The sequence below is a fragment of the Phascolarctos cinereus genome, unplaced genomic scaffold, assembly GCF_003287225.1.
Source record: "Phascolarctos cinereus isolate Bilbo 61053 unplaced genomic scaffold, phaCin_HiC Scaffold_7;HRSCAF=346, whole genome shotgun sequence".
Taxonomy (NCBI): domain Eukaryota; kingdom Metazoa; phylum Chordata; class Mammalia; order Diprotodontia; family Phascolarctidae; genus Phascolarctos; species Phascolarctos cinereus.
Window position 1 is genome coordinate 55,800,456 of NW_027556180.1, and position 25,513 is coordinate 55,825,968.

Below are 25,513 nucleotides of genomic sequence, written 5' to 3' on the forward strand. Positions count from 1 at the left end.
CTAGTTTTACCCCTTGGGTCCAAACAGTTGAAGCCCTCTTTCAGATGGCCCTTCAGATACTTGAAGACATCTAGCAATCATGTCCTCTAAATCTTTTCTTCTCTGGATGAAATATTCCCAGTTCCTTTCAATGAATGTCATAAGGCATGAACTCAAGGCACTCAACCTGCTTGTCCTCCTCTGGTCACTCTCCAGTTGATCAATCTCCTTCTTAAAATGTGGAGCCCAGAACTGGACACACTGTACCAGCTGTGGTCTCCCATGGGCATGGTAGGCCATCACCTACTTAGTCCTGGTTGCTCTACCTCTCTTAATGCAGCCCAAGCTGGTTCTTTGTCTTTTTGGCTGTCATACTGCCATGTTGACTTCTATTGAGTTTACATTCAACTAAGCCCACTGGAGCTTTTTTGGATGAGTTGTGAGATAGCCATACTTCTCAAATGTATACTTGTGAATTTGATTTTTTGATTATAAATAAGTGATAGATATTAAATTATATGAATTATGTCTTTCACTTAGTCCTGTTAATTTTCATCTTATTTGATGATACATAAGGTGATGTTTTAGTTTGTCTAGATCTTTTTGAATTCTGACTCTATCCCTGCTAGTTTTGTCTGATCTGCAGATTTGATAATCAAGTCATATAATTAATAATGAACATAATAACAATAGCAACACTTTCAGGATTGTTGTGAGAATCAAATGAGATAATAATTGTAAAGCACTTAGCATAGTGCCTGGCACATGGTAGATGCTACATAAATGTTAGCTATTATTATTAATAACTAGTATTTATATAGAACTTTTAAGGTTTGCAAAACACTTTACAAATATTATCTCCTTTTATCTTTACAACAACCCTGTGAAGTAGGTGCTGTTATTATCCTTATTTTACACATGGGGGAACTGAGGCAGACAGAGGTTAAGTGATTTGTCCAGAGTACACAGCTAATAAGTACCTGAGGCCTGAGTTGAATTCAGGTCATCCTGACTCTAGGCCCGGTGCTCTATCTTTTTAAAATTTTTATTTTTAAAAATTCCGTTTATTTTATTTTTAATTTATGAAATAAAACTAGCATTTCCATAACACAGTAGAATTTTTAAAAAAGGTGATTGCATATGAAACTGGAAATCTATTATGTACAACTTGCTATTCCTTTTAAATATGTGATAAAATTATCATATGCATTTCTATTTTTCCCCTTTTTTCCCTTCCCTCTTCCCCCTTCTAGAGATGGCGATCATTAGATATAAATATATATATATATATATATGTATATATATATATATGTATATATATACACATATATATGTATATATATATATATATATATACATATATATATATGTAATATCATCCTATACATACTTCTATTTAGCAGTGCTTTCTCTGGATGCATATAGTTACTTTGGGTATTTATAATAGTAAAAATGGCTTGTTCACTCAAAATTGTTCTTAAAACAATATTGCTATTACTGTAGATGACATTCTCTTGATTCTGCTCATTTTAATCTTCATTATTTTGTGCAAATCTATCCATGTTTTTCTAAAATCAACAAGTTCATAATTTCTTATAGCACAGTAGTATTCCATCATGATTGTATACCACGACTTGTTTAGCTGTTCCCCAACTGATAGGCATTTCTGCAATTTCCAGTTCCTTGTCACCATAAAGAGAGGGACTACAAATATTTTAAAACTTATAAGTTCTTTTCCTTTTTCGCTGGTCATCTTGGAAATAGACCTAGTAGTGGTATTGCTGGGTCAAAGGGTATAGGCAGTTTAATAACTTTTTGGGCATAATTCCAGATTGCTCTCCAAAATGGGTAGATCAGTTCACAGTTCACAGTTGAATCAGTGCTCTATCCACTGGGAAACCTCGCCATATTTTTTTTTTATCCAGATCAGTCATAAAAATGTTGGACAGAACAGTTTCAGTTAGAGATCCTTGGAGCACTCCACTGGGTCTGGCCAGTCAACAAATTGTGATTACGCCTACTTATCATCACTTAGCCCATATTGCTGTTGTTTTTTTTCTTTCTTTCTTCTTTTCATAAGAGTAAAATGACAGACTTTGGAAAATGCTTAAAATCCAGGTAAACCAGTTCTATGTAATTCCCTTGTTCTACCCATTTAATAACTTTGTCAAAAAGAGAAATGAGGCCAATCAGACATATCCTATTCTTAATGAAATCGTATTGACCCTTTGTAACCACTGCTTTCTTTTCTAAGTGTTTGCTAGTCATCTATTCAATAATATAGTCTAGATTTTTTTTCTGGAATTGAAATCAAGTTGATTGGCCTATGGTTTATAGCTCCCGTTCCTTTTCTTTTTTCGAAAATTGGGACAGGATTTGTCCTTCTCAAATTCTGTGCTGTCTCTTCCAGTCTCTCTGATGTTGGCTACAAGAGATTTCAGGACTATCTAATAGCCTGGTACTATTGGAATTTTCCAAGCCTTCTTTGCAAAAGTTATCAGGAATCTCAAAATAATGGGATTACTATATGACAACTAGTAATACTTCATAGATAGAATGGGGCATGATTTGCTGTCTTACAAAGTGAAATATCATAGTAACTCAAATATTAACTCTAAGAAACATGATGTTAACTTACAAAAAAGAAAAAATGGATAAGTTCAATAAAGAAGGCTTGGCAAATTCCAATGATATCAGGTGGTTAGGTGTTTCCACTATGACCCTTTGTCTTGCAAGAAGAGAATGGAAATATTGAAAGTATTGGGAAAGTGTAAATGAAGGAAAATGGAATAAATAAATTAATTATTTATCAATGCAATAGACATTTGTTAGGTGCCCATTGGGGTGTGTACAAAGATGAATAAAATGTCTACCCTTAAATTATTAGGGGAGATAAGACATATACTTGACTATAACTTAATAAGGAAGATAAGACATGTACACAAATATAACAGGACAGAACATGGTATGTGTTTGTGGAGTTCAGGGAAGGGAGAGTGCATTTCTGACTGGGGTAGGGATCAGGGAAGACATTGTGAAGGTATGGATTTTGAGCTGGGTCTTCAAAAACGGGTCATCAGGGGAGATGGCAAGGAGGAATGATATTTCAGATAGAGGGAATGGCATGAAAGCCCAAAGTGTGTTTAGGGAACTGGGACTATTTAAATTTGGCTGTACTATAAGAAGGGCAGCTAGGTGGCACAGTGGATAAAATGTCAGTCCTAGAGTCAGGAAGACTGAGTTCAAATTTGGCGTCAGATACTTACTAGCTGTGTGACACTGGACAAGTCACTTAACCCTTTTGCCTCAGGTTCCTCATCTATAAAATGAGTTAGAGAAGGAAATGGCAAACCATTCCAGTATCTTTGCCAAGAAAATCCCCAATGGGGTCGCAAAGAACCAGACATGACTGACAAAACTGAATAGCAACAACGAATACCATAAGGAACTTGTGGGAGGTAAAGATGGGAAGGCCCATGGATCCAAAGCAAGGCTTCTGGGACCTTTTTTTTTTTTTTTACCACTGCTGATGTCCTGTCTCAAACTGGACCTTCTGTTCCCACAATAGGGTTGTGCTGTTTGATGAGAGCTCACCACATCCGACCTGCCCCAGACACTGAGTCATGCCATCCTTCTGCCATTCTGACATGCCTGTACCATTTGGTAGCCAAGAAAGAGCCAATGAAAAGATGAATGACATAGTCACAGCTGTCCTTTAGGAAGATTAATTTGTTTTTAGTCTGTAGGAAGGCGCATTAGTCTTGTTTTGGATTTCAAGAAACAGAAATGTAGTCACACCTACCTATAATTCAACTACAAGGTTTATCAAGTGCATCTAAGCCTCTGGTGGAAGAATCACTCCCAAAGAGAACATACAGAGAGACATGCTTTCCCACATCCCTGACACCCATGGGTACAAGTTTTCTTCTGAACATTCTTAAACATAACCACAAGTTGAGTAATTAGCTCTATCTGGAGCCATGAATTTGTAGAATGGACCTCTTTACAGATGTGCCAAGGCTTGCCAGTCCCCTTAATAAAAAGATTTGTTCTGTGAAGTTTGGATTCAGTCAAAGGGCTGCACTTGAGGACCTAGGGCCGTAAGGCCACAGGTTCCCCACCCCTGTACCAAGCTATGATAAGAAGACTCCAGACTCTATTAAATACAATCTTCAAAGCTAAGAAAAGGATAGACAGTGAGTTTAGGGACAACACTTAGGGCTGTGATAGGTGAATTTTTGGCTTTGTCTCACTGTAACCCACTCCTACACTTCTTGCCATAGTTTTACTCACTGATCATTGCCATCTTGTGGAAAATTTGGACTCCACCCCCCCCATTCCCTATAAGTTCTGTGCGATAGGTAAGTTTTTTGCTTTATTTTGTCCAGAACCAGGCCCAAGTCTTCCCCCTTTCCTTTCCAGTACCCCTTTATGTACTGTTTTCTGTCATTACCATATAAACTCATTGAAGGCAAAAGACTGTTTTATTTGCTTATACTTGTATCTCCAGTGCTTATCACAGTAACTGAGAAATAGTAAGTGCTTAATAAATGCACTTTCTATCAGTCTGTTCATCCCTCTAATCAGTCATTCCAGCCATTTCTGTCTCCCTTTCCCCTTGAAGGAAGGCACTCAATGAGACCAGCCCACATCAAATGGGTTGAAGTGGGAGAGAATCCAGATACAGTGATATTTGTTTTCAGGATATATCTTTAGATCCAGAAAGTGGTATATTAAATTGGATATTACTGATTGCACCATAGTATTTATTTCAATAATAAAAATGCATATTGAGAGTGTGAGGTAGAGCCATCACTGAGGTTTTGCCAAATTCCAGCGCTATCAGAACCTTCTTGCCTCTGCTCCCTTTGTCTTTGGCCCTGGAGGAATGCTGAAAGATCTCTGTCTGTGGTACTGATTTGGAAGAGTGATAGAGAAGGCACTAAGCTCTCAGCAGATCCGATAGGGATTTCTGTCTATTCTTCAAAGGCATTTTCATGCCACACAGTTAATAATGTTTGCCTAGCCTTTTTGAAAAAATGAGTATTGATTACTTGAAACTCGGGAGATTCCCAGTGTTAGTAAATTTAATTTGCTGGGGGGAAAATGTAGAGGTAAAGCGTGACTTAGAAACATAAAAATAATTATAATGATGTGTTGATAAAAAGTTAGCTTAATTGGAATTAAACTAACTTTTTGCTTTGATTGGCCTTTCCTGTTGACACTTTCTTAAGGATGTAAGCAATTTTCTTTCTTCCTATTAAGGCTTGTTTCTTAAAGCCAGATTGCTGCTGACTCTGGCCTCCTTATAGCCTAACTTGGTTTAGCATTTTGCTGGTGTCTATCTGTGCTCTAACAGTAATCATGAGCAGAGCTTATGAAATCTGCAAGGGCTTTTAGCTTGAGAAAAAAGGATCTGGATTAATTAGCTTCATCAGTCTGCTCTCTCAGGTCCCTCCAAATCTTCACCCCACTGAATTTGTTTTTCAGTTTCAGAATGATAAAAGGAGCTTATAATTACTTGATCCCACAAGCCTCTTGATGGTTCAGAATGGAGTGAAAGGAAAATAAAGCAGAAATGCAGGCTGAGGGAGACCCAGGGGGAGGACAAAGCGGAAAATGAGCGTACTCTTATTTGTCCACAAACTCATTGTCTCTTCACGTAGGCATTCTTACTGTACATATGTTACAAACCTAGCTTTAGTCCTGATGTCCCTCCCTTGGCCCATGGGGAGGGCAGACATATGTGCATTTCTACTGGAAGTGATGACAGTTTCTAGAGGTAGTTTTGTCCTTGGATGCTTCTTGGGACTGGCCATGTCCTTGTTAAAGACGTTTTGCCATCTTGTTTTTTTCTCCGGTGTTCTTGCTCCATGTGGGACTCATGTGATGCTCTAACACCTTCTCATCTGCCAGGAAATTTCCCTGGGGCTTAATTATCACTAAGATTTTCCTTGATATAAATGTTACTAATGATATAAGCAGTTATTAACCACCTACTGTGTGCCAGGAGCACTGTGCTATAGACATTAGGGGACAGATGAAGTTTAAAGAGGACATAGTGAGTGTGATTTTGTGTGTGTGTGTGGTGTGTGTGTGTGTGTGTGTGTGTGTGAGAGAGAGAGAGAGAGAGAGAGAGAGAGAGAGAGAGAGAGAGAGAGAATACAGAGACAATAGCAGAGATAGAAAGAAAGAAAGAGAAAAAGAGACAGAGAGAGAAAGGAATAGGAGACATATAAAGAAGAGAGACAGAGGCTGAGACAGTGGCAGAGAGACAGAGAAAAAGGGAAATAGAGACAGAGAGAAAAGGAGAGAAAGGGAGGGGAGATAGGAGGGAGACAGGAGGGAAGGAAGAAAGAAGAGAGGGAGAGGGGAGAGAGAGAGAGAGAGAGAGAGAGAGAGAAGGCAGAAACAGGGAAAGAGGCTCAGGACAAAAGGGAACATTGCTGGCAGGCATCAAGAGAGAGGAGATCTCCATTTTTGGTTCTTGGTCTGAGCCTAGCCCTTCCTGTTGAAGCCATGGCTTCTGTCCGAAGATAGAGAAAGGCTGCCTTGAAGGGGCTACTAATGGTGAATGTGGCTGCCTTCTATATGAGAATGAACACTGGCTTTGGAGTGGAGTCAGTGCACCTGGGCCTGGAGCCCAGCTCAGCTACTGACCAGCTCTGTGACCTTGGTCAAATCACTTAACTTCTCTGGAGCTCGATTTGCTCATCTGGAAAATGAGGGTGTTGGTTTGGGCTGCTTGTGAGGTCCCTTCCAGTTGTACAATCTAGGATCCTTTGATTCCAGGGGCATACAAAGAGTGGGTTGTGTTGGGCAGAAGCTCCACTGGGAAAGGAAGTGGGTTGTTCTGTCAGGATTTCTAATGAGGGTGATCCATGGAGCAAGCCTGAGGACTGGAGCCAAGTAGCCAAGAAATGGAGAGTTCCATAACAGAGGGAATCAGGCCATGGGTTGCTGATTGTAGCCCCCCCCCCCACCTGGCTCTTAGTTCTGGGGGCAGTTCTGCTTTGTAAGTGCTTCTGCTCATCCTGGTCATTTGTGCTGGCATTAAGGGCTAGAAAAGGGGCATGACTATCAAATGTGGAGAAATGAAATCGAGTAGGAACAAAACACTTCCACCTTATTGCATTTAATTTGCATAATTTCTAATAAACGTGACACTGTTGACATTACCCCCTTGCTTATTAATTTCCTCTCATTTATTAATTTAAGAGGCTCCTTGCTCTAATTTGTAGAACTATTTTGGTTAATTAATAGGGGTAAATATTTTTGGTCACAAATAAGGGATCTTCACAGGGACAGATAGATATACACACACACACACACACACACATACACACACACACACTGCATCCAGTGATACATAATCATGCCAAGATTCTACTTCCCTCCTTTTCCTCCATCTGTCCATGCTATTGAGGGCAATAATAGATGTAGTGTTGAGAGGGAATTTAGAGGTCATCTCCTCCAATCTCTTTTTACAGATCAGGAAACTGAGGCCCAGAGGTGAAATGACTTTTCTACTGTCACCCAGGTAATGAGTGGCAGAGCCAGATTTTGAACCCGAATTTTCTGGTTTTAAATAGTTCTTTCAGGGCCATTGGAAAGATCCCTCTAATCCCACACCTGATCACTGATGCCTGAAGATCTTTTCACAGGTGACAACTTTTAGTCCATGGTTGGAGATAAGATCTAAAATAGATATATCTCTGGGAAAGGTAGCACTTTAATTCACACTAAGGTGTAAATGATATCTATCACATTCTTTTCTGAGAGCAGTGTTTGATGAGAGGAGGAGGTGAAGGAACCCGGGTACCTACCTCAAGAAAGGAGGGGAAGAGGACACTCAGAAGAAAAGAGTATGGAAAGTGAAGGCTGGGTTTAATAGACTCCTGACATTTTGGGAGGATTGACTCTGCTAATTACTAATGGAGAGGTACAGATTCCTTCTGAGGAGAAGGAGGGACCACTTCACCCCTGGACTTTTAAATACAGAGGTACAGACTGGCACCTATATGGAATTATAGCCAGAGTGAGTCAGGGCAGGGCAGAAGAGAATATTACCTATTTCCACCGACCATAGAAGTGACAGAACTTTACACCGGGCCTCTTTGTTCAAATGAAAAGAGTATTTCTTGAGTATCCCCAGATGTTCTACTTGTTAATATCCAGTTATCATCCTGAAGCCTTGGGGGATATACCTTAGCCACGGACTTGCCATCAGGAGGGTTCTGGGTTCAAAACCTGCCATTGATACTTGCTAGTTAAGTGACTATAGGCAAGTCACTCAATCATTGTCAGTCTTAATTTCCTAATAAATAAAATGGGGAGAATGTCTGTAGTCTGTGCCTTGCTCTGGGGTTTAAGATATGGCCATATGGCCTATAGATAAAGTGCTAGCTTTTCTCTAAAGTATAGTGTCCCAAAAGTCATAGTGTAGTTTCAAGCTTTAATGGCATTTTATAAGTTATACCTTGAACTTTACAGAAACCACATGAAATAGATACTACAGGTATTAAGCTTTAATAGCTTAAAACTGTACTAAGATAATGTGAAAGAAATTTGTGACTTGTCTTTGGTCTCCTACTTAATAAGTAGTGAGGAACTCAGGTCTCCTGACTCCATGGTCAGAGAACTTTTTTCCTATACTACTCTTTTCTCCACCCCCCCCCCTTTATTTTAGTTAAAGGGGGATTGATGGTAATCAGAACTAGGGCTATGAACACTGTCCTTCTTGCTGGGTTCAATTTGTTGTCCAAATCCTGAACTGGGGCATAGACAGTACTATGTCAGGACTATAGACAAAGAGGGATGAGATCAGATCTTGTTTGCTTTGCTCTGGTGCAGGGCTCTTAAGTTGGGATCTGTGGGTGGATTTCAAGGGGTCTGTGAACTTGGGTGGGGAAAATTATGTTTTTTATTTTCATTAATGTTTAAATGAAATTTAACATTTCATTCAGTTATTTAAAAATATTACTTAGAGAAGGGTTCTGTAGGGATCACCAACCAAAGGAGGGTTCATGACACAAAAAAGAGTTAAGAGCCTTTGCTCTAGAAGGAAGATGTAGGGCCAATGGGTCACCATTACCAGTATGAAGATTTCAGCTGAACATATGGAAAAACTTCCAAGTAATTACAGCTGTCTGAAAGTGGAATGAGCTGCTTCAGGAGTTGAGAATGAGCTCCCCATCACTGGAGGTCTTCAAGTAGATGTTGATGGGGATCTTCATACTTCAGGTCTGGATTTGAGTGGATGTCATTTAAAGTTCTTTGTAAGCTTAGGATTTTCTAATCCTCTGAGGCATGTCTTCTGTGGTTGCTGGGCTGAACGCTTGTCCAGGAAGTTAGAACAGAGAGAGCTGGGATGGGGATGGGATGGCAGCCCAGGGATCAGAAACTTCAGAATGCAATCTTTCTTCAGAAGTAAGTTTGCTAAACACAAGGCTTGGCTTTGCATGCTGACTGGTGGTGCAGAAATAACCTGTTCCTCCGAAGCTTAAATCTTGGTATTTACAGCAGAAAGAGCAAGACCTTTAGCAGGCAAAGTGATGTCCACCCCTGCTTTTCATAGATAAACTACAAGGGTAAACAATTAGCTCAGGTTTAACTTCAACTGCGCATGGGTAAAAGAGAAGCTTAGGAGGCTTTTAGAGGTCATGTATTGTGCCTCTGTACCTACAAAGTAGGATTATTGTGGTAACTTGATCAAGACAAGTTGGATGAGAGAGCTCCTTAAGCCCAAATAATTACAGGAAGGGCATGGACTAGTCAATTAAAATGACTTCCCCAGCCAGATGAGCCAGGGAAAAAGAGAGACCAGCTGTGCTTCAGGCTGTGAATCAGGCTGAAAGGTATTCAAGTCCATTCCCAGCAAGGAGTATTGAACCCTGAAGATGATGGGCTAGATGGAGAAGCTGCACAAGCAGATTAGATGTAGGCAGGGAATTGTAGACTCATGTAAGGTTAGGTGGATCTGGCTTGGACCTTAGTGACCTTCTGGTCTATAGTATGTGATCCACCACTGGAGTTGGCCATCACTGCTGTGGTGAAGGTCCCTGGGACATCTGCTCTGCATGCAAAGGGCTGTCAGGTGGAAGGGGGCTTCAACCAATTCCTTTTGACCCTAGAGAGTAGAGGGTTCTCCAACATTTTGGTCTCAGGATTCCTTTACATTTTAAATAATTAATGAGGACCCCAAAGAGCTTTAGTTTACTTGGGTTATATTTATTGATATTTGCAGTATTAGAAATTAAAACTGATCAATTTAAAAATATTAATTTCCTTAAACTGATAATAAACCTCTTGCACATTAACATAAGCACCACATTTAGTGAAAAATATATTTTCCAAAACAGAAATGAATGAGTGAGAAGAGTGGCACTGCTTTATAGATGTATTTTTTCAAATTGATACTGTTTGGCTGAATAGAAGACAGCTGGATTCTCATAGCTCCTTCTTTATCCAATATTGCGATGTTGTTTTGGTTGAATTTTAGGAACAAAAGATGGCTTTGCACAGACATGCAATTCGAAAAAGGAGAAGTATCTTATTAGCAAATACAGTCTTAGCATTCTTATGAGATCATTCTGACCCAGCAGAGCCTCCACTTGAGGATCTCCAGGTCCTTTGAGAACCTGTGAGAACTGCTGGACTAGAATGAGGAACAAAGCATGGAAGGTGAAAGGAAGCAAATGTTGGCTTGATGAAAGGGAAAACTTGAAAAGTGGAAGGTGATGCCTTGGGAGGTGGTGGATTTCCCTCTTTTTGGAGGTCATTGAGCAAAAACTGGGCAGTGCAGATGGGATTGTTGTATAGGTAGATTCCTACTGAGGATTCTCCCACCTCTGAGAATTTGTGACCCTGAGGAGGTCAGACCTCTTCATTTTACATATAAGGGAACTGAGGCCTACAGAGATTAAGTGACTTGATCATTTTGTATAAGTTATTGGGTTTAATATAGTGTTTTGAATTCCCTCAGTACCCAAGAGTTGTATTAAAATTTCAAATTACACTGGTCATTTTAGTATTGAAGAAAGGAAGTAATTTTTGGATTATTCCCTATTTTGGTATCTTTGCCAGTGCATACCATGATTAGTACAACTAATTAGGAGTAGACCATGCAGCAAACTTGCAAAGCAGCTAGAACTGTGATGGATGATCCTAGAGTGTTTCCAATAATACAGGCAGATGTTTTTTTTCTTTCTCCTTCTTACTCGGGGTAGTAAAATTGCTTCTCTAGGTCATGGGTGTCCCTAGGTATCCTATCCCTCTCATAGCTTATGATGCTGATAACTCACATGCTCTAGATAAGATTGGAGTGATAACAACCATTGTCCAATACCCAGCCAATGACGTCTGACTCTTTGGTTCTGGTTGCTAAGCTACTCAGTGCTGCTGTTAGCACAATCCACGGGGCATTCTGGATTTAAAAAATTTCCTTCGTTTACCAATAAACATTCTAATTTTGGAACTGATATTTATAGCAGCTAAGTGGTTATTAATCCATATTGTATAACACAAAATAAGAGATTTTGTGGCTTTGTTTGTGAATGTCTTCCCGCAGAAGCAGAAAAATCAAACAATTCAAGGCTCTTAATCTTATTTGAGACTTTTTGTGGTGGCAGTGGGCTTATTCAGGATGCAGATGAGATCAGCTTTTAAGTGAACCCAAGTTCTCACCTTCTAGTAGCAATCTTTCTGTAATTTTTTCCTTTTTTTAGGATACATGCGTTTAGATGAAGATAATTTAGTATAATACACCAACTGTAGCTTTATACATTGGGACAGATAGCTTAAATAATTTTAGTATTTGTTATTAATCCACACAGGTTTTCTGGAAGTTAGAGGTGGAAGGGAATGTGAGAGATCATTGGCTAGTAGTTACAGCTGGACTTCTTTTTTTTAATTTAAAAAATGAAAGCATCATTTTATTGATGCTTTTTGTCTAAATTGAACCTTTAAGACAAAGATAAACAAGCAAAAACTTCTGATACAATGACTGCATCTGACAGGACATATAACATTCTGTCTAACTGGGTTAGAATTTGAACCCAGAACCTTTATCTTCAAATCCATCATTCTTTCTACTCTACTACTCTGCTTCCATTGACCATTTGATGGGGACCCATTTAATTTACAATTATTTTTGCTACCTCAAAGATGGCTACTATGAATATTTTGGCATATGTTAAACCCGTTTAGCCCCATTATTATCTGTGAGGCAACTAGATGGCACAATGGGTAGAGTGCTGGTCATGGAATGAGGATGATTTGAGTTCAAATCTGTCCTTGGACACTTACTAGCTGTATGAACCTGTGCAAGTCATTTAACCTCTGTCTGCCTCAGTTTACTCAATTGTAAAATGGGGATTATAATAGTACTTGACTCCCATGGTTGTTGGTGAGGATCAGATGAGATAATATTTGTAAAGAGCTTAGAAAAGTACCTAGCACAGAATAGGTGTGTTTGCTATATGGCCCTGAAAGAACTATTTGATTTAAAATCAGAAAATTTGGGTTCAAAATCTGAGGCAAACAGGGTTAAGTGACTTGCTTAGGGTCACACAGGTAGTAAGTGTCTGAGGCTAGATTTGAATTCATGATGATGAGTCGTCCTGATTCCAAGCCCAGTGTTGACTGCACCACCAACCTGCACTGGCTTATACATAATGGGTACTTAATAAATGTTTATTGATTGACTGTCTATACTTTAGCAGTTCTAATAGGGTCTATAAAAAAATAAAAGTTTACTAAGCTTGATGGCATATATTTATAGCTTTAACCATAAAAATAATTTATCAGCCATTTGTGGTAAATTTTCTTGGCTATGACAAAATGTTAAATTGACTATGTACATGGAAGACCACAAGCCATTGGATCTCTGCTTAACCACTGACTCTCAATCTCTTTTGGCCAAGACCTGTGAGTTCATCTTTGGGGAGTTCCCAGTGTGGAAACTCCTTCTGCCTATCCAGATGAGCACTTCTCTGCAATTTATAACCTTAAGAGAGTTCACTGAGATACTGAGATGCTGAACAGCATGCCATGGTCACAAAACTAGTATATGTCAGAGATAGGACTTGAACCCAGATCTTGACTTCAAGGCCAGTTCTTTATCCATAAAGCCATGCTCTCTTTTTGACCCACTATGTTTGTGGTTCTCAAGTGTTTTGGGAAAGAATGTTGGGAATGCTGGAAGACTAAAGTCTTCCTCCAAAGCATTCTCTGCAGAAAGTAAGCTCCTTTAGGTCATACCAGAATGGAAGATTTTGAGAAAGGGCCAGGGATAAATTAAGTGTCTATTTTCTGAGGATCAGCTGAAGTAAGTTTGGAAAGGCTCTTCACCAACTTGGCTGCAAGATGATAGATTTTTTTTCAGCTCTAGCAATTCTTGAAGTCCATCTATTAGGCATTGCAATCTGGAGGCAGAGAGTATATGCATCGATGAGAACTATAGGTCCTTGGAGTATTAATGGTGGAAAATTAGGAATGGCTAATTAGGACACACTGCTTTTTCAACAAAATATTGTCTTCTGCCCTGCAGCCAGAAGTATTAAGAATGGCTGGCTACTAAAGATGCCTTCGTGCTGGGTATGCTTTATGGCTGACAAACTGCCAGGATGCCATATGCATAGGATGAAAAAGGTCATAGAATCTTAGAACTAGATTAGGAAAACAGGGACCATCTAGTGCATCCTCTTTGTTTTTTACATGAGGAAACCAAGTCCAAGAGAGGTGAAGTGATTTGTCACTAAGGTCACTCAGGGTAGGATATGGACTTTGTGCTGTGCTGTTTCAAACCCAGGCTGAAGACAAAGTACTGAACATAAGGGCTTTCTAGTAAGTATTAAAGATAAAATAAGCAGTGACCTTCTCACTGGATCAACATCACGTGTTGTTTTATTTATAATTTTCTAGCTTGGCTCTACATGTTAGTCATGTATTAAGACAACTTTAATTTATACTGATTAAGCGTCTATGTAGTACAGAACACTATGCTAGGCATTGGGAGAGAGAAAAAGACTCGATAAGGCGTATACTTCATGCTCCCATGACCTAGTAGGCTGAGAAGATTCACTTCTAGTCCATCTGACTTCACAGTTAGGATGATGATAGAGAATGGTATCAAAAGTGTCATTCTCTACATGCCAAGATAAAAACACAGAAAATGGTACCCCACCACGAGTAACATTTTGTGACTCTAAGTAACGTCTTTTGCCTCACCACAAACAGGGTACCTGGGCTTTTACCTTCTCTTTCACTTATAAATTGCCTTCCCTCCATATATCACTGTTACCCTAACTGTTGTCTCCTGATTCATACTATTTTAGGAGTCTTAGGTTGAGATCTGTTAGTGAAAAAAGAAGGAAATACATCATGTATAAGGTACTTGTTGATAAATGGGTAAAGGATGATTATTCATAAAATTAATTGAGAATTGCTTCTATGTTGGTTCTTTAATCTTGTTTTACTCATTGAGCAAGGGTTTGTAACTCCATCATTAATTCATTGTGTGGCCTTGGGAAAGGCTCCTACGTAAAGTGAGAATGTTGAACTAGACAATCTTTAAGATTCTTTCCAACTCCAACACTTCAAGATTCTCTATCAATAACTAATATGTGCCCAAATTTTGCAGTTTCCTCCCTCTCACTGAATTATATAGTGCATATCTGAAAAATTAAAGCAAATTGAGATATTTTAAAAGAATTTTGAAATAATTGAGATATCTCTTGTGATTACTACAGTCCTCCTCTGCCAGTCAGGTCCAATATTTCAGGGACCTAAAATGGAACCACATTCACTAGGATGTACTGGTAACAAAGAAACCATATGTGGTATACTTGCATATTAAATAGGTGTACAAGAAGACAAATGCATCTACCTCAACACCATTCTGAGTATGGCTCTGGGAAATGAAATTGATTCTATCATGGCCACAAATTAATTCTGAATGGCCATCAACTGTTAGTGGCTGAATGGTTTTTCATCGGAGTAGTCTCACTTTTGTACTTGTATCCTCAGAACCTAGTCCAGTGCCTTGCACATAGCAGGTGCTTAATAAATGCTTGTTGTTTAATTGACTAAATAAAGGGACCTGGCACCTTTTACAGTTGCACCATGCTAGGCTAAGCAAACTTCAGGCCCTTTGACTACATCCAATGTAAGTAGGTCAGGTAAGGATAGAATCAGAAATTGGTGTAATCCCAGGGGCTGCACTCCTAAGATTCATCAATCACTCTAGCTGTCTTTGGCTACTTGTACCCTTATCTTCCCTCCAGAGGAAGATGCTTGGTTTAATCACCAGCCTGCATTATTCCTTTCATGTTACCCTTTAGGGATTTGAAAGTGTCAGAATCTTCTCTTAATTCTTTTTTTCTGGACTCATTGGCAAAAGTTGGGGATCAGGTGAGGTGATAGGTGGCCTGATTACTTACTGATGGTATGCCTCAGAACACTGCCTTGAGGAAATGTTAAGTCAGACATCACCTTAGTTTTTCCTCTGCTAGAAGGTCAGGATCTGGTGTTTTATAGGAAGAATGTCCTGTCTGGATATAACAGACCTTCTGAACAAATCTCCATTACACTAGGGTGAAGTTCATCAAAGTAGATTAATTGACAGCCCCGGTGGCCAATCAGTCTTTTGGAGAATCAGTTCTGATGTCCTATGATTCACTATTATAGTAATAAAATGGCCAATCCATCAGCTTTAGCCATGGATACAGTACCATATTAGAGTAGGGTAATAGAGGACAACTTCCATTTTGGAAATTGATCACAGTTGTGCCCATTTTGCAGCCAATAGCATCTAGCTATCCCTTTTTGCTCTGTACCAACTACTGCACTGAGCAGGTAGTTGGGAAGAGGGAAAAAGCTTTTGGATTTTTATCTAAGAACGTAAACAAAATTCTCTTTAATTACTTCTCTTTTTATAGTGAGCATCACCCAATAACTACAGACTTTGCCTTTCCACACTTTAACCTAATTAGTAATGTGCAATGCATTGTTTTAACCAGAACTTAAAAACATTTATGTTTATCGAAATTATTTTGCCTCCTCCCCTCTCCTCCACTTTTATTAGGTTGTTCCAAATCTCAGTGAATTCTCATCACCTTCTCTTCCTTGTTCTCTTTTTTTTTTTTCCCTTTGGAAGCTCACCTGGCTTTGAACCACTTTTTGGTGTCTAAACTAAACCTCAGCAGAAATAATTGACTCCAGTTTTACTCTGAGAGCAAACAGTCCTCACTTTCTACTACAATTCATGCCATGGCCTCACAGCATAAAGCAAAATATTGTAGAGTGAATTGTATGCTTCCCTAGGACTGATGTTTTTAATTGGTTTTGGAGATGGGCAATAAAATGAATGATAACTATGAGCAGTAATATGTCATCTAAGTAGCTCCAATGACTATATACCTGTGTAGCTACTTAAAACATTAAAATTTATTCAAACTCCTATAAAATGTGCCTTTATACATACTAATTATATAAGAACAGAAGAAGTTGGGGACATGTCTATGTGTTCCAAAATAAGGCCTGAGCTGCTTGGAATTGTGAAATCTTGTATTTACTGAACCTTTGGCCTCTACGCTCCCACTCCAGAGCCTGACTTCTTCCTAACAATCAGTGATCACAAACATTTATTAAGTGCCTCCTAATTGCTAGGCACAGTGCTAAGTACTGGAGATACAAAGAAAGGCATAAAACAGCCCCTGCCCTCCATGAGCTTCCGTTATATTGGGAGAGACAACATGTAAAAGCAAAGAGGCACCTACAAGATATATCAAAAGAAAATGGGAGATAATATGAGAGGAGAAGGTCTGCTGTAGAAAGAGGGATTTGAGATGAGTCTTAAAGGAAGTCAAAGAAACCAAGAGGTGGAGGGGAGGGCATGGAGGCTTCCAGGTATGGTGAGCAATTAGTGCCAAGGCAGGAATTGAAAGCTAGGGTGCTGTGTGCGAGGAAAAGCAAGTAGGTCAGTGTGGCTGGATCATAGAAGGTAGAGAGATGAGTATAAGTTAAGAGGACTTGAAATGTAGGAAGGGGACAGGCTGTGAAGGGCTTTAATGCCAGAGGGTTTTACATTTGATCAGGATAGTGGCAGACACATTGGGATCTCAGTGGACTCTCCCATCAGCCTGCTCTATCTTTCTTGCCTGAATCCCTTGTTACTGAGAGTTTTAAAATCTGAGACAGTGGGAAGAAGACTGGCTTTTGTATGAAGATCAAAGTTAGTATGCTAGCTACTCCTTATGTGAGCTTGGGCAATCGCTTAATCTTTTTGGAGCACAGTGTCTTACCTGTATAATAATGGCTTTGGACTAGATGGTCTGTAAGGACTTTTAGTTCTGAAGTGATGGAGACTGTAACCCTCACCCAGCACCATTTGCCAAGGGCTCCTGCATTTCCATCTGTTCCCTTAACCTCCTTACCAACCATGATGTCTTAAGGTTGCCGGAGGTTGTTTCTTGTTGTGGTTCCATCATTTAGTTGTGGCCAACTTTTTGTGACCCACGGGCCATAGCATGCCAGCAACTGTCTGTGTGGGTTTTCTTGGCAAAGATACTGGAGTGGTTTGCCATTTCCTTCTCCAGGGAATTAAGGCAAACAGAGGTTAAATGATTTGCCAAGGGTCACATATCTAGTAAGTGTCTGAGGTCAGTTTTGAACTCCAGTTTCTCTGACTCCAGGTCCAGTGCTCTATCCACTGCCTAGCTCCCTCCCACTGCCTCTATCTAGCTGCCTCTGTGAGAGATTGCTAACCCCACTTTGAAGATCATTGTGATAGAGGAGCAATCAATACTTTGGGTAAATCCCTTGTTTTGGGATGCCTGAGCATATGAACTCATTGTTTTTCCTTTTCTGTACTACATTTTATTTTCTCAAATAGAGAGATCTGTTTTGATAAAGCTGCCTGAAAGCCCTAGATAAAAGGTGAAATAAGAGTATAAGTGATTATTGTCGTAGGACGATGTACTTCCATAGAAGCACTGAAATTATTCTGTAAGGAGAATCATCTTATGAATAATTAAAAGAACAAAAAATGAGTTGCTCACTTACAGACTGAGCGTGTCTGAACCAGAACTCTGTGAGTTGGAGTGTCTTCCCTTACCGTCTGGTCTACTGGGAAACCCAAGGGATAAATAGAATGGCAGATACTGGGGAGGACAGTAGGACAGTCTACCCAGTTCTTGTCTTTATTTTATAACTGAGCAAGTCTGCCTACTTTCCGCATAAAAAGTGTGTATGGTAAAGTTAGGTGGCCAGGAGGAAAGTAGATGTATTTTGGGAAACTTTCTAAAAGGCAATATTTTTATATAGGCAACATATAGCTAAATAGACAACTAACTATTAGATTTGGAGAAATTTATCCATGTCTCTCAAGCTTCTTCAGTTCAATTTTTTTAATGAAATAATGCAGTCCTCAGACAGTTGGATTCCACTAGTAGCCTCCTTTTATGAGGACTTATAAATGACTTGAACCATATTAAAGAAATGGGGCAGATAGATTGACTTCAAGTAAAATCACTTAGAATTTTTTAAAAAGCATTTTTTTTGTATTGAGAGCTTCCATTAGTTACAAAGTAATTCTTTAAGTGGATCTCAAGTCCATAATACAGAGTTACAGTAATATCAAAATAGATTTATGCCATTAAGGTATATAGTACTGTAGTGCTCTCTTCAGTAAATGAAATGAGCACTTTTATTATTTGCAGCTGAAAAATGTTCGCCATTTCCTGGCAATGTCATTGTTGTAATGACTCTCATGTCTTTAGTGGATGGTGAGTAGGAGGATGGTGCTTTTAGTATCCTTGAGATCTCCATCAGACAAAATGAGAACAATAATTTGACAAATGAGACAAAAATCCTGCCACAGATAAATCAAACTACAAGCATTTATTAAGCACCTACTCTTTGCCAGGCACTGTCCTAATCACTAGGGATACAAGTACAAAGAATGAAAGAAACCCCTACTCTGATAATTTACTTTGTGGTTCGTGGATGCTATCTCCCAACCAACGGAACTGGTTTTCCCTTGGACAGCATTATCATTCTTTGTCATTCAAGCTCAAAATCTTCATTGTCTTTCATTCCTTCCTCTCCCTTATTTACCTTATCTAGCCTATGACAAAATGCCATTTATTTCACCTTCATAGTATATCTTGCTTTTATCCTTTCCTTTGACCTCTCTACTGCCATTATCCTAGTTTTGACTCTTAGCCATAGACTCCTAATTTGTGCCTCCCTTTTTGTTTTCCTCTGCTCTATTCCCACCAGCTTTGTCTTCCTGAACCAGTGCTATGATTACGTCTCTGCCCATCTCAGATTTTAATTGTTCCTCAGTGCCTATAGGGTCTACAGACTCCACTCATTTTCCACTACTTCTCTACATGAACTTTTTGCTCCAGTCTACTCAATTTCCTCTGCCACCTGACTTCTGAATTCTGTTTTCCTGGACAGTGCATCCTTTCTTTGCCACCTAATTCCTGCCCATGGTTTAAGACCCAAGATTCAAGTCTTTCCTTCTTGAAACCTTCCTTCAACCCTACCCTCTCCCCCCCTTCCCCCCACAACGTCCCTCCCCTAGGCTTCTTTCCCTTTTCTGAATTTGGAATTGCAAAATCTCAAACATGAAAGTATCCCCAGAGACCATTAAGTCTGTAAGTGACTGAGAATCCCTTCTATAACTTCCTCTTTGACAGATCATATTAACTCCCTCTACAGAGAAGGAAAATATTTTGTTAAGTTAAATAGACCCCTTGTGTCACTCAGAGCTGTTATTGTCATCCAGAAAATGATCTCTACTAACAAGATTGTCAGTTTATGCTGGCCGTTGTCAACATTGTTTTTCACTGATAAGCAATAAAGACTTTTGTAATTGAGGAGACTTCAAACAAATAAGTGACTACAGTTGACAAGGGAACCATAACCATTGCCTTTAAACAAGGGTTTTATTAATACTATTCCCTATTTGCAGAATCACCTGTCCATTTCTTGTTTTTTTACAGTAATCAAAGACAAGGATAAACAAAACCCTCATATGATCATCAGCAAACCTATAAAGGACTTTGATTCAGAAGCAAGATTGTCTTAATTAATTTTCACTGGGTTTTGATCTTTCTGTATTCTGAAGGGTGCACTAATGAGTTGAGTGTTGATGAAAGGGTCTATTGGTGAATAAACATTTATTAAGTACCTACTATGTGCCGGGCATTCTGCTGAGTACTGGAACTACAAAGAGAGGTAAAATGTAGTCCCTGCTCTCAAGGAGCTTATATTGTAGTGAGGGAATAGAACAACTACAAGGAAGCTGTAGGTTGGGGAGAGGGAAAGTACGTGTCTGGGGGACATGATGGAGAGATCCAGAGGAGTGCAGCAGGATGGAAAATGAAAAGATGATTGGCCTGGGTGCCTTTTTTTTTTCTTTTGGCTAGGCAATGGGGTTAAGTAACCAGGGTCACACAGCTAGCAAGTGTCAAGAATCTGAGGCTGGATTTGAACTCAGGTCCCCCTGACTCCAGGGCCAGTACTCTATCTACTGTGCCACCAAGCTGCCCCCAAGAGTGCCCTCTTTCAAGGGACATTTTCAGGAGAGTTCTCCATTCTTCATTAGATACCAGAAGCAAAAGGTACTGATTAGATGTAAGTTCTAGGCCTGAAATAATCTTCCAGGATGAAGAGATTGGGCAGCAAGTGATTTTTCAGGATTAAGACTGGGCAGAAAGAAGGGTAAGGAAGAAAAGTTACCTTAAAGAAATGGGACAGATAGGGGCAGCTAGGTGGCACAGTAGATGAAGCTCTGGCCTTGGAGTCAGGAGGACCTGAGTTCAAATCCGACCTCAGACACTTGACACTTACTAGCTGTGTGGTCCTGGGCAAGTCACTTAACCCCAATTGTCTCACCAAAAAAAAAAAAGGGACAGATAGATTTACTTCAATTAAAAAATATATCGAGGGCTTCTATTAGTTGCAAAGTAATTCCTTCAGTGTATCTCACGTCTACAATACAGTTACAGTAATATCAAAACATTTATTTTATACACTAAGGTATACATAGTATTATAATGCTTTCTTGGAACCAGGGTCAAGATAATCTGCTGTTTTCAGTATGTTTTGAATTCAGATGGGGTGGAGAGAAGGGAGATTTGACTTAGATTTAAAAGAGTAGAATAGGAAGTGAAAAAGACCAAGTTAGGGGCAGCTAGGTGGCACAGTGGATAAAGACCAGAGTGCAGACAAGGAAAGTAATAACCACAGCTCTCTCCAGATCACACCCCCTTGGGAGCACCAAAAACTTGCAGAACTTCCAAAACATCTCTGGAAACAGCAGCCTGAAAAAGCCTGAAGCTTGGGGGAGCTAGGTGGCGCTGTGGATAGAGCTCTGGCCTTGAAGTCAGGAGGACCTGAGTTCAAATCCAGCCTCAGACCCATAATACTTCCTAGCTGTGTGATTCTGGGCAAGTCACTTAATCCCAACTGCCTCACAAAAAAAAAATAAGAAAGAAAGAAAGAAAGAAAGAAAGAAAGAAAGAAAGAAAGAAAGAAAGAAAGAAAGAAAGAAAGAAAGAAAGAAAGAAAGAAAAAAAAAGACCAAGTTAGCTCTACTAGGTGAAAAACTTGGATCAAATACAACTGAGTGTTGATTTAGTAAGCACACTCCATTAAAAAATGAGCCCACGTTAAATGTAAGAGGGAAAATATTAATCCCTGGATGTGCCCTATTTTTGCTGATTGCTATAGCCACTGTTATAAAAAAGTTATCACCCTCTCAAGAAATGATGGCTAAGAAGTTACTACCTGAGGACTGCATATTCCTTCAAGTGAAGATTTAGTGATTATGAGCTCCTTCATTCTTCATTTTATAAATCAGTTATTCATTTGCTTGTGGTTATACCTTCAAGTTCTTACAGCAACGACCCCCTAAAATAGGACATTTTCTTTCCCGTTGGTCTCTAGCATGGAGAAAGTTAGCAGTGATTTTAGGAAAAATTGTGCGTATAAGAAATTGTTAAGACATCAGAGGTTCATCATCAAAAAGTTATGATTTCAGAGATTGGACTTCTACTTTAAATTTGATGTAATAGAATCAAAACATCAAAAAATGAACTAAAGAGAAAAAGATGACCTTGTTATGCAGGCTGTGCTAACAGGTGGACGGTCATTGTTAATGGAAAAGCTAACACAAAGCACAGGCAGGTATGAAGTTATTTTCAACTAGGAATCAATCATTCCCTAATTCCTTCTTATTGTGTCTATCTTCTACAGTTTGGAGTGCAATGAGATAATTTACTGGTTGACTTTTAGTAAAAGGATGTATCTGAGGACTCAATCTTTAGATTCTCTCCTCACTTTCTTCTTGATAATTTGTAATTTCTTTTAGTCTCTCACTTCAATCATGCTTCATTGATTTTGCTTGCAATTTATGTATTTATCAGATTTAAGAAATCCAGTAGTTCAGAAAATAAATTGCTGCTTGTTCTGTTAGTATTGTTCAATCAAGCTTTTGTCTCCCGTGGCCATTGTTAGAGCTATCTCTACAGTATCCGAAATAAGGATGCCGGCCTTGGGCTCTGACTTTTTAGGGTTTCAGTGCTGTTGCTTCCTGCTAGTTGGGAGGCAGCTGGTGAAGGAGGGAGATGGTGACACCAGTGAGTGGTAACAGACCTCTGAGGCTTATTCAGATGGATGCAAATTGACCTACAAAAAACCCATCACTATCACTGAGGTAGAGAAGGCTCCCCGCACATCTCTCAGAGTAATGCCCTTTGTGACTTCTATTCCCTTCATGGCTGCCCTTGATACCACTTGCATCTGATTTCCTTTGCATAAACAGTTTGGTGAGAGAGAGAAGGGACAGGTTATATACATAGTGTGACTTGAGAAAGGCTCACACGTCTCTAGAGATGGTTCTGGGCCCTCATTTCCTTTGAGGAAGCTCATTTTGGGTCCCAATTATTGCCCTGCTGAGCTCTCCCAGTCCTTCATCTGTCCTTACTTACCCACAGAAATGAAATTCTTAGAAAAAACCTTTTACATATGGATCATAATTTATTTCCTAGCTTTCATATATAAAAATTGGGCTAGTAGCTTGCCTTCTAGAGGAAGTATGCCCTACAGTTGTTACTCCTGTTGTTTTAAACTGCTGCTTTTTAAAACTGCAATCGGAAACAAAAGTAGATGCCTATCTAGTACTGCCCATACACTACCATCTATGCTGGAGAATGGCTGAGAAATTTGTGGCAGATAAATGTAATGGAATATTAATGTGCTATAAGAAATAATCTTTATAATTAATATAGAGGTGCGTGAAAGTCTTATATGAACTAATGCAGAATGAAGTGGAGCCAAGACCATAATCTACAGAATGACTATAGTAATGGAAATGGAAAAACCAACAGAAAAATAGAAAAAGTGAATGTTGCAAAATTTCAAAGAACAAATATGATCTAAAAAAGAAATATAATATAACTCTTTCCCCAACTTCTTTGCAGAGATGGGAGCTCTGTGGATGTAAAATATTGTATATACTTTAAGATTTTTTAAAAGTACTGATTGGTTTTTCTAATTTAAAAAGAAGTTATTTGTGATATGGGATGATTTTCTGGGAGTGGGGAGAGGAAGGGACACAGGATAAAATTTTAGTGGTACAAAAAGATATTAAGACATATTCATTTAAGTAATAGTACTAGTGCTGACTTACTTGACTGAACCATTGAAACTTTTTCTAACTTGTTTATCCTAGTTAGCAACAATAGGCATTTGCCAAAGGTTGGCTAGGGCTGGGAATGGTCTTTGGCCATGGAAGATGCCTTCACTTATTTATCAAATATTTACTAAGTATTATGAACAGAATATTTTCAAAGGCACTAGACTGGATCGGGGAGTGAGATAGAATTTCTGGAGCTCCAAGGACCTTCAGGACTCATATAGAGACACATATAGGTAAATATAGTACCCAAAATAATATGATAAATGCCTGAGGACTGCCAAGGGTTATTGCCATTGGGGGCTAAATGGCAATAGAGACTCAGCAGAGGAACAAGTAAACGAATACATAGACATGAGAGACTGCTCAAAGCTTTGTGTCATTGAAATTGTGGCATCTGTATTGACTCCTGTCTCCAGATCAGTTCTGGAAAAGAATATTATAGTGATAGATGGACTAGAGAGGTATTAGTTTGTCTTGTACCCCAGGAATGACCAGTCAGGTAATCAATCAATAATCATTTACTAAATACCTATTGTAAAAATGTAGACCATCAAAGAATGATTTATATTTATGTGGGAGAGATGGGGCTAGACCCTTAAGGTAGATAAAGAAGGAGGTGACCTTTTCATATAAGTTTTTAAAGACACCTTAAAGTTATATAAAATGGTGACTCAGAGATGCTTTGGTCAAGGATGATTAATTCACATATGAACTATCTTATAAGATGCCAGTCACTTTTTATGACTACCACTGAAAATAAGTTCCATTTAGGTGTCCATCATGTCCATCAAGTAATGGGCTCATGTTGTCAAAATGTTAACCATTTCACAAAGATTCTGGAGTCAGTAGGAAAGCAGTACATGAGGAGGAGGAGGAGAAACCACGAGGTTGTATCCACCCCCATCAGACACCAACAAAGAAGAGGTGTCGAAACATGTGCCGAGTGAGATCTCTTTATTTTCAAATTTTTAGTGTCATTTGAACATGACACTCTTTAAAAAATAACCCACCTGGTAGCTCCTTTTAGAGACTCAGCTCTAGTTGACTCAGGCTTAGACTCACTCCCCAAAATAACTTGTCCTTGGAGTCGCTATTGTTTAGCATTTGAAGCTTGGGGGGGGGGCTGACTGTCCATTAAACTTTTCATTATTAGAAGCTGACATAATCACATTTTTCCTCAGCTTACCAACTGGATATTGCCTTGGGAAGGTTCTTTGTATGCAATTTAAAATGTATTTTCCACAACAGCTTCTTTGTGGAACACAGAAATTATTCCCCTCCACTCCTACCCCTAGCCTGTCCTGCTCCAATAGATCGTGACTCTTCTTAGCAGGGTGTAATTGACCCATTTATTGTTTCCTTTCAGTTTGTAGCAGACCCTTGTGCCAGCAACCCTTGTCTCCATGGCAACTGTAGCACCAGCGAGGATGGATACTTTTGCATTTGTGATGAAGGCTACTCAGGTATCAGCTGTGAGCAAGCATCTCCCAAGCTCCCTGTCTCCAGTTGGACAGAGTCCCCAGCTCCAAGGCAACTCCAGCCTGTCTCCTCAACACAAGAGCCTGAAGAAATCTTGCCCCCATCACAAGCAACTGTGACCCTTCCCACATGGCAGCCAAAAGAGGGTCAGAAAGTTGTAAATATGAAATGGGATGAAATAGAGGTGAGAATGAATGGTTTTTATATGGATTTTTTTCCCTACACTATAAGAGGCCAGGTATTCAAATGTATGGTCATTGATTTTTAACAGTAAAAATAGCCCTTCCAAGAAGACTGGAACTGAATTACAAGTTCAACTTGATTGCATTCAACTTTACATTA

At 39.3% G+C, this 25,513-nt stretch overlaps 1 protein-coding gene across 1 annotated transcript in view; it reads left to right on the forward strand.

The window, feature by feature from the left end:
* Window positions 1-25,513, forward strand: part of DNER (delta/notch like EGF repeat containing) — a 340,534-nt gene that overhangs the window by 104,682 nt on the left and 210,339 nt on the right. The window contains 1 exon segment of the mRNA XM_020970975.2: window positions 25,059-25,355. Within this exon segment, the coding sequence (XP_020826634.1) occupies window positions 25,059-25,355 (297 nt within the window).